The sequence below is a fragment of the Lucilia cuprina genome, chromosome 5 (assembly GCF_022045245.1).
Source record: "Lucilia cuprina isolate Lc7/37 chromosome 5, ASM2204524v1, whole genome shotgun sequence".
In the NCBI taxonomy this organism is placed as follows: domain Eukaryota; kingdom Metazoa; phylum Arthropoda; class Insecta; order Diptera; family Calliphoridae; genus Lucilia; species Lucilia cuprina.
This window is the reverse complement of record NC_060953.1, coordinates 21,643,513-21,654,171: the sequence shown is the minus strand read 5'-3', so window position 1 is coordinate 21,654,171 and position 10,659 is coordinate 21,643,513. Positions and strand designations below refer to the sequence as shown.

The 10,659-nt window shown below is 29.8% G+C and overlaps 2 protein-coding genes across 2 annotated transcripts; one reads left to right on the top strand and one right to left on the bottom strand.

The window, feature by feature from the left end:
* The first annotated feature begins 1,101 nt into the window (after positions 1 to 1,101).
* LOC111688992 (growth arrest and DNA damage-inducible proteins-interacting protein 1) lies at positions 1,102 to 1,927 on the top strand. The gene has a single exon (XM_023451496.2). The coding sequence runs from the start codon at positions 1,184 to 1,186 to the stop codon at positions 1,898 to 1,900; it is 717 nt and encodes a 238-aa protein (XP_023307264.2). The 5' UTR covers positions 1,102 to 1,183; the 3' UTR covers positions 1,901 to 1,927.
* Positions 1,928 to 4,409: 2,482 nt separating this feature from the next.
* LOC124420372 lies at positions 4,410 to 7,003 on the bottom strand. Its single transcript, XM_046952952.1, has 2 exons — positions 5,943 to 7,003; positions 4,410 to 5,679 (listed from the first exon to the last, which is right to left on the bottom strand). Exon 2 carries the CDS (start codon positions 5,374 to 5,376, stop codon positions 4,783 to 4,785), a length of 594 nt encoding a protein of 197 aa, XP_046808908.1. The 5' UTR covers positions 5,377 to 5,679; positions 5,943 to 7,003; the 3' UTR covers positions 4,410 to 4,782.
* Positions 7,004 to 10,659: the final 3,656 nt, after the last annotated feature.

Sequence of the window (10,659 nt, the reverse complement as noted above, 5' to 3'; positions counted from 1 at the left end):
CCGACTTTGTGTTTTTCCCGGAAAATATATATATTTTGACCTGACTTTTTTTATCTAAAAGAAATCGGAAAAAATGTATATATAATTCTATTATAAATTTCTATATGTTAATAGTTAATGAATTAAGCTTTTATTTAAGGTATTTCTGTATCTAATCAAATGAAAGAGATATTTGATTTCAAAACCCATTTCAGATGGAACCGTACTATCTTCCTGGCAGTTAAACATTTTAAATAAAGTTATTAATTGGTTGATTTCCATTTTTAATGCGACCTGCATACGACTGTCAAATTTTTCATCCGTATTCTCTCTCAATGTGTGATGATTTCATTACATATTGCGTTTAGACGATCCCATCCGTACTCTTCTACTCAATATTTTGACAGATCATATTACTAGCGTGATCGTGCAAAGATGGCTTGAGTAAGCTTAAGACAGGTTTGGGCATTTAGAAAATATTATTTGTTTACACGGCTTGTTTTGCTTAGTAATGATTTCCTAAATAGGCGGCCTACGGCCGGGCGCAAGGATTTTCTCCAGTATGGTATGTCCAATACAACAAAACAAAAGCTTAATTAAATTATTAATATCTCAGGAACTATAATACTTACAGAAATATATTATACCTTAATAAAAAGCTCAATATCTTAGCTTTAAACAATATAATTTATATACTTACATATAAAGCCATTTTTCCCAATTTTTTAGATAAACCTCAAAAATATCGGATCAAAAATAATGTTAATTTTTACGTCATTTTATTCACACACGAACTCTTTACTAGTGGTGAAATTTCCGACGTGATTTGAATTTTTGTATACAAAACTAATATTTGTGTCAAATATTGTAGTAAGAGCATTATTTGGTAATGTGTAATGTACGTTTAAGAGATTTTCTTAAATAGATCTTGTATATAAAGACAAAATTTCCAAATTCTGTATTTATATCATTATTTGGTAATGAATTAATATTTTAAGCAAATAGACTTGATCATCAGTCTTTAAATTTTGATATTTTATTATTTTTGAACATAACTTTTACAGCTTAAATTTCCATAAAACGATCGGCTCTGAGACGACTGTAAGCCGCCACCGAATTATTTTAGCTTAGCCGCCGACAATTTTAAATCGACTTCGCCCTCTGCATCACATTACTAGATTATTAAAAATAATTGTTACTCAACATGTTTAATTTGTTAATTCGACGAAATAATAAATTAAAAGTGATTGTGTTAAATAATCAACGAAAACTTTCGAGCCTTCAAGAAACATTGGAGAATAATGAAAATGGTGATGCTACGGTTGCAAATCAGTTAGTCATCGATTGCAACAAATCCGGCCTGTTAAATCAACATCAAAATGTGCTCCACAACAAATGTCCATACAAAGAGCCAAATTCTTGGATCCATTTAACCGAAAAATATCAACGAAAAACGTATGGTCGTTATGGATCCAGTAGCGGAATAAGTCCTCGTATATGCTTCAGTACTAAAGAGGACAATATATCAAAATCTCGTTACGAGAAATTTGCTGAGCCAGAAACAGTACAGTCAATGATTAGCAAATATAAGTTTCAACAAAAGTGCAAAACTGATGAAATACTTAAGCGGGAAGAGGACATCAACAAAAAGCTTGAAAAATTAGAGCAATGGAAGCAGGAATTAAATTCAAGAATAATGAAAAAGGAGGCTGATGCTCTTGCGGCTAAGGAAAAAAGAGAACGGCTAATAGAAGAAGTTCGAAGGCATTTTGGTTACAAAGTCGATCCTAGAGATGAAAGGTTTAAGGAGGTGTTAGAGCAGAAAGAAAGAGAGGATAAAAAGAAACAAAAAGAAGCAAAACGTAAAGCCAAAGAACAAAAATTAATGTCTAAATTAGTAGAAAAATCTGCTGCTTCATAATCAAATAAACAGTTTTTCTAATAATAATACAATTGTTTTTCAAGTCAGAAAAATTATTTTGTAAAACTGTTGGTTCACAATTCTATATTTCCTTAAGGCGCAGGGTATACAGAGATATCACAGGCAAAAAGCTATTTCCCTCTCGCACAAAACAATTTCAATGATTTTTGAAGTTGTATTTTATATACCTCTTCTCACCAAACAATTTCAAAATCAAAGACTGATTTTAGACTTTTTCTGCTGATTAAGGTGTTGATGCAAAGTACAAAAATAAACTAAACCAAACGTTTGCAATTGTTTGTTTTGATCTTTGCAGGATGATTTTCTGACTTGGTCAGGATGCACTAAGTAAGGTGAAATCGTTAAGGCAGCTGATTTTGTATTTGTTTATTTAAAAAGTGCTTGGGTTGTGTCAAAATAAATTAATTTATTTTTAAATTAAAAAAAATTTATATTTGTATTTTCAAAGCAAAAAAAATTAAATTTCAAATTATGAATTAAAATATTCATAAAAAGTTTTCAAATAAGAAAATTCAAATGAAGAAGCTTTAAAACATTGTCGTGCTGCAGATACAAGCTAAATGTAACAACAGTTTTGTAGGTAATATTGTGATACACAAGAACTATTTCCAATGTTTAATATTTTTCAATTTTAGAAATTTCATTTTGACAAAACCCAACTCAAGACAACAAAAAACTATTGTGTTTGTTGCCGAAACGCTCCCACCTTACTTTTTACATCATGGACTTGGTTTTGTATTCTTTTTGCATTTGAGCACATTAACTGAAATCATAGGGTATACAGAGAAGTCAGGAGCAAAAAGCTATTTCCCTCTCTTTCGCACAAAACGAATTCAATGATTTTTTTAGCTGTATTTTATATACCTCTTCTCACCAAACAATTTCAAAATCAAACAAAAGCTGATTTTAGAGTTTTTCAAGTGTCAAAAGTGACATCTCTGTATACTTTGTGCTGAAATGTAATGAGCATAGAATATTACCACAGGGTATATACTAGGGATGCCAATCCTGCAAATCCCGGGATTTTTCGCGATTAGTAAATCCCGAATCCCAGGATTTGCTAAATAAATCCCGAGATTTTTTCGGGATTAGGATATCTCGAAACCCGGGATTTTTTTAAAATAAATCCCGGGATTTGCTTCAAAAAATGTTTTTATTTTCCTTTTTAAGCCAAGATTTTCATAAATTTGCCAATTACAATCTTATTTTATTTCTGATTTATGTCATACAAAATTCTGCTAGTTTTATACTTATTTGAAAGTTTTATTTTTAAAAGTGAAATGATTCCATGCTCATAGAACATATAAATTGATTTCGTTTTTAACACATCGAACACGTTCTGTGTATGTAAGTTGAAAATGCGAGTTAAGGTATTTTCAGACTATAATACTGAGTATTAACACACTTCAAATTAAAAATATTATGAAAATAATTTGGATTTTCGAAAAATCAATCCGAAAAATACATTTTATGTTTACACTATAATATTTGTAATACTTTTTGTAGTCTCAAAATACCTTTAGAAGACACACTCTATTTGAGCTGCAAATTTGGACAAAAATTGAAGCAAGAAGACATGATAGAACCTCCTCCGAAAAAATTAGTATCAATACATTACAATATTTTGATGATGGTTGTTCAGCTCCACCACAATTTCCCAAGATTTTATGAAAATAAAACAAAATATTTCCAAATTTAATGAGACGTAGATCTCTCTGTATTTATTATTATTATTATTTTACCTCGTAGAAGTAATAACGCCAAGAGCACGTAGTGCTTATGTTGACAATCAGAAAAGAAGAGTTTTTTACTTTACAAAACTTAAATTGGTGGCAAACAATATTTAGGTACCGTTAGACCTGGTTCACGCTAGGAAACTTTCGTTGAGAAACTTTGATTTTTTGTGTGAGAGAAAGAAATGGTTGATATTTCTTTCTGTAACACACAAAAATCAAAAGTTTTCCAAAAAAGTTTCCTAGTGTGAACCAGGTCTTAACGGTTTACTCGTTAGAATTTTCCAACAAAGTTGTAAATAAAGCGGAGGTTAATAAGATTCTAACGTCGCAAAAAATAGTATTTGCATATGTTATCAAAACAAGTGTAAACCATAAATCGAACTTGAACATTGCCGGCCACCTTGCAACAATAAAGAGTTGAAATTAACATTGAGATCTATATATATATATATTATACGATGATATAAATCCGCACCAATAAGAATATCTACAGGCCTACTATCTAAAAGATTTGAATCCGCCAAACGAAGATTTGGCAATAACTTTTTAATATCGATATTTACGAAAGTTGAAGGTAAATTTCCCGAAATTTTTGGTAAAACAAATGCGTTTGTACTAAGTTTTACTGAAGAGTCTAAATCGGAACCAATTTCCACAGGACAATATTTAGAAACTTCAATAACTACATTATTGATGCCAGAAACTTGAGCATGTGCAGAATGCGTGGTAAGTTTTAACCTTTTCCGAATATATTCTTGTGAGCATTTTAAGTGATATTCAAACAAACGTTAAGAAGCGTTAGACCACGTAGTGTATTGTAAATTTGCGATATGTGATTCAAAGTCCCTGGGATTAGCTGGTCCTGTCAGAATCCTGCCAAATACAGTTTTTTGTGCCAATAATGGCCATAATATATTTTGCTGTACTTCCTGATGATATAAATAAATAAAATAAATAAATAAAACGATGATATAAATCCGCACCAATAAGAATATCTACAGGCCTACTATCTAAAATGAAGCATCGAGTGATGTCGATTATTGCATATATAACAATTATTATTTATTTTGCAACTTCTAGCAGTATGTGTCCTCGAAAGACAATTAGTGCAGAAGTTATGCTCATTCACTGTTGAAATTCTATCAGATATTGAAAGACTTTTAAAACGACGACAATTTCGCAAGTAGTGGGACTGATTAGGACATAAGAAATTTTTCCGGAAGAATTGTGAGATTGCAATGAAGATTCCATATTAGTGGAGTTTGTACCTTTAATTTCTTGAAGACATTGCAAAGTCAGAATTCTTTCCTTCAGAAAATTATCTAAATCTTTCCATGAAGATAAACTTAATTTGTCCTTAATGCCCTGTTCCCATAAAATAATTGTTGAACTAGGTAGACGTCGAATACACATAAACACTATAATTGGGTCCCAATTATCTGTAGGCACATTATAAATAGAAAGTGCCGTAAGAAAACTATCGATTCCGCACTGTAAGGTTTTGAGTGCTGTGATCGACTCCTTGTCAAAGACAGGAAGACTAAACAAAAGCTTTAGTTGGTTATGCACCAACATACGAGGATTCTCATATGCATTCCTTAAATCGCGCCAGGCTAACTCAAAACTATTATTATTTAATGGATATCTTGAAACAATTGTTTTAGCTTCACTCTCGGTTATCCGTATTAAATGGCAAAGACGTTCTATATTGCTAAGCATCGAGCTATTAATGTAAATTGCGGTAAATAAATCCCTAAAAGCGGGTCAAGAAACATAATCCCCTACGAAAGAGTCGATATCGCATGGAGGGAGCGTCAGATTATGCTCTGAATTATCGGAATTCAAATTCGCTGTTGGAAGTTCATTAATTTTTGAAGCGGATTCCAATGTTCTTATTTTCTTAGAAATAGATCCTCCACATTCAATATATTCATAAGATGTGACTAGACTCTAGAGTGTTAAGACATACTTCGTACGTCGAAATAACTTTGTCCCAAAGTCTTTCTAACTCCCGATGTAAATCTGTAAACAAACGCACAAAAGAAAATGTAATGAAACACTAATTTATAATAAAATAAGATCAACAATATCGATTTAAATTATTGTCCGTAGGATTAAAAGAATTTAAATATTTTTTGATATAAATTAAAGTTAAAATTAGTGCAAAATATCCACAAATACAACAAGTTAAACCAATTGAAAAATCACAAAAATATGTGTGTGTGTTCGCGGAACAACTATAGAATTTTTTATCACTTGCTCACAATTGAAATATATTTACGTACCTTATTTCGTAAAAATTTCTTAAAAATTAATAATAAATATATCTTCGGTGGACTGTATGTTTTCCGAGGCATGATGGAGTGAAGATGCCAAAAATCCGTATATAATACACAAAAATCCGGTTCGCTAGGACCAAATGTTTAGCTCCATCACAATTTCCCAAGATTTTATGAAAATAAAACAAAATATTTGCAAATTTAATGAGACGTAGATCTCTCTGTATTTATTTTACCTCGTAGAAGTAATAACGTCAAGAGCAAGTAGTGCTTATGTTGACGATCAGAAAAGAAGTGTTTTTTACTTTACAAAACGTAAATTGGTGGCAAACAATATTTATGTACCGTTAGCGGTTTACTCGTTAGAATTTTCCAACAAAGTTGTAAATAAAGCGGAGCTTAATAAGATTCTAACGTCGCAAAAAATAGTTTTGCATATGTTATCAAAACAAGTGTAAACCATAAATCGAACTTGAACAATGGGTATTTCATTTTTGTACAGTCGAACACAAGTTTTATTTATCAAGATTTTGCATTTCAAACTTTCTACAAATCTGAGTAAACATTTTCAACAAATACTACGAATACGTTATGTTCCAAAACTAATATATATTTATGTAAAATTCTATTTTGTTATGTAAAATTCTATTCTATTATGCCACATCAACCTTAAAGTATACCAATCGGATAAGAAAATGTAATCAAACTACAGGTCGCTGTTGCAGCGACGAAGCATATAATTATGTTTAGCTATGTCCGTCCACCTGTACGATCATTTATGGTTCCGGAGATGAAGCCTATTAAAAATGGTTACCATCGGTCCATTATTTTAAGTATCCCCCATTCAACTGAACCCGCCGAAAAGGGCTTTAAAGTTAATAATTACTTTTAATATACTCGTATCTCGACAAAAAGCTGCAAAACCATGTTCCATACTAGCCTATACCACCCTGATGAATTTTATAATTGTAGGATCTCATTTAACCCTAGCCCCTATAAAAAGCCCCCTTCAATGTCCATAATTATATTCAACAATAAATGGCTTAAGTATCTGAGGCAAGGTATAATTAAAATTAATTGTTTTATTATGAAAACCAACTCACATTTTACTTTTTGTAACAGGTGTAGGATATTATATGGTCGGCCTCTTCCGACTATAATTGCTTACTTGTTTTTATTTAGAAAGTGTGTATTTAACAAGCTTAAGAAATTATAAAGTTCTAATAGTTTTTATTTAAATATTATAACTAATTAGATTGATTTAATTTAAATACATATTTTGTTAACTAAATTTCAACAAACTAAAACATTTTCTTTACAAACATGATGATTTGAAGATTTTCTTATATAAAATAATTAAATTCTTGCAATCCCGTAAAAACCCAGGATTGCAATTTTCAAAATCCCGGAATTTGGCATCCCTAGTATATACTTTTTTGTTTATTTTTGCACAAAAAATTAAGTTTTACTTAACTTTAGGAGCTTACTTAAATTTTGCAAATTAATCTGCCGGAATAGAATTTTTCGTTTGAAACAAACATTATTCAATTCAGAATATATTTTCCTCACAAATTTTAATATCTTTACCTTTATTTTTTAAAAAAATATAAACATTTTACAAAAATTTTTCATTAAATGAATTCGCCGCACTTATGGTTATTGACATCTACGTAAACCAAGGCGAATTCAGATAAGGTGGTGGCAGTTCTGCAACAACAACATTTCCCATGTATTTTGTTTTTGCTTTTAGTTTTCGTAAATGTCAAAAACCATAAGTACGGCGAATTCATTTGATGGAAAATTTTTGTAAAATGTTTATATTATATTAAAAAATAAAAATATAAAATTTGTGAGGAAAATATATTCTGAATTGAATATTGTTTGTTTTAAACGAAAAACTCTATTCCGGCAGCTTAATTTGCAATATTGAAGTAAGTGCCTTCAGTTAAGTAAAACTTAATTTTTTGTAAAAAATAAACATAAAAAAGTACATATTCATGAAAATATTATATTACGAATGAATGAATATTTGTTGCGAATGGATTATTCTACACCAGCGGAGTAATTTTCAATATTTGGCCATAATCGGGCCGGACGGGTTTTGTTATAGAAGGCGTTCCGGAACAGACTTTTTTAGTTAATCTCTTCATCTACATAGTGTATATATAAAACAATATTGTTTAATTTGTTAACATTTAATAGATTTCAAAATTAAGCCATAACGTAAAAGTCAGCTGCCGTCAGCCGGAAAAATTCATCATATGCGTTTCTTAATATTAAGTGTTCCGAAAGAGATTTTGTTTAGTTAATCACGTTATCTACACCATTTTAATAAAAAACAATATTGTGTAATATGTTAACATTTAATAGAAAAAAAATTTTCTTAAATAACATATTTGTATACATACCAATTATGAAATTATTTAAATAAAATGATATTTGTTTACGAGATGCTTGGTATTTTCAGATTTTTTACATAAATAATTAAAAATATTAACGAAGTTTTTCTCTGTTTAACGGACATTTTTAAATATAAAAATGTAAACAATAACAAACCTTGACAGCTAGGAAAACCAGGCGAATTAAGAAAAAAATTATCAGCTGATTGATTAACACCACCTTATATGAATTCGCCTTGTACGTAAACCAAATATTCAGGAAAAATCAAGGCGAATTTATATAAGGTGGTGTTATTCAATCAGCCGATAATTTTTTTCTTAATTCGCCTGGTTTTCATAGCTGTCAAAGTTTATTATTGTTTACATTTTTATACCCTCCACTTTCGTGAGAAGGGTATATATAAGATTGTCATTCCGTTTGTAATTTCTATAATATAATTTTCCGACCTATAAAGTATATATATTCTGGATCCTTATAGATAGCGGAGTCGATTAAGCCATGTCCGTCTGTCTGTTGAAATCAGTTTTTAGAGGACCCCAGATATCGGCGTGATCCGAATCTTCAATAATTCTGTTAGACATGCTTTCGAGAAGATCGCTATTTAAAATCAGCAAAATCGGTCGGTAAATAACGGAGATATGATCGAAAATCCGAGACAACCTCTGAAAATTTTATCAAAAAATGTCATATTTTTTTAATGCTTTGTTAAATAAGCAACAACAACACTGTATATTAGAAAACGATGTACTTGTGTGTGTAGATATATGTATATGGTTTTATTCAGCTGTGTGTTTTTGTTTTGTGATTTCTCTTCATTCGGTTGGTTTTATTGCGTTGTTTATTTTGTTTTTCTGTGTTTTTCGTTATGTATGTTTAGTTCAGCCAAGCGCAGAAAGAGAAACTGTTATTGTAGTGGTGAGAAAATACTAAAAAAACACTTAGAAAAAATATTTCCTAATTACGCTTGTTATGATCAAGTTTTATAACAAGTCAAATGGTAAATTTTACAGATAAAACATATCCAAAGAAAAGAAAAATAGTTATTTCCGCACAAAGATTAGATTTTTTTATATAAAATGTTTAAAAAAAAATATAAAAAAATCGTTTTTATGTATTTTTATTATTATGCATTCCTAAAAAGTTTTTGGAGTGTATAGGATTTTTGCAATTTGTTCTCTTGTTTGCAAGTGATGTTGTTGTTTTTATACGTTTTGTTTACAATTTCTGAAACAAAGCGACATCAAACTACTTTGTTGAATGCTGTCAAGCTTTCAACAAAGATAATTTTTGTAATTTTTACGCTCTTGCAATGAGTTTTATTTACGATCGGGTTATGTACGTGTGAATTGCCGAAAATCTTCGTAATCAGAACAATATGAACGAGCAACGCTGGTTTAGTTAGATGTCTGTTGGTTTTGATGCCTTGCGTATTTTGGTTTTTATTTCGTTTAGCGTTGTTGTTGTTGTTCATTTTGTTTTGCTTTTCGTGTAATAATAATGTAGTCGGGAAAAAAAATTATAAAACTAATATGTTTAAAATACACTATGGTGAAGGGTATATAAGAATCGGCACAGCCAAATATAGCCCTCTTACTTGTTTTTTTTTAAAAATGTCCGTTAAACAGAGAAAAACTTCGTTAATATTTTGAACTATTTATGTAAAATATCTGATAATACCAAGCATCACGTAAATAAATATCATTTTATTTAAATAATGGCATAATTGGTATGTATATAAATATATAATTTAAGAAAAATAAATTTTCTATTAAATGTTAACATATTTCACAATATTATTTTATATTTTATATTAAAATTGTATAGATAACGTGATTAACTGAACAAAATCTCTTTCAAAACACTTAATATTAAGAAACTCATATTAAGTATTTACCCGGCTGGCGGCAGCTGACTTCTACGTTATGACTAAATTTTGAAATCTATTAAATGTTTACAAATTAATCAATATTGTTTTATATATACACTATGTAAAGAGATTAACTAAAAAAAGTCTGTTCCGGAACGCTTTCTATAACTAAACACATATGGATATTTACCCATCCGGCGGCTGCTACATTATGGCTAAATATTCAAAATTACTCATTCATTCGTAATATAATATTTTCATGAATATGTACTTTTTATGTTTATTTTTCACAAAAGAATTAGGTTTTACTAAACATCAGGCACTCACTTAAATTTTGCAAATTAAGCTGCCGGAATAGAATTTTTCGTTTGAAACCAACATTATTCAATTCAGAATATATTTTCCTCACAAATTTTAATGTCTTTATCTTTATTTTTATACCCTTCACCTTCGTGA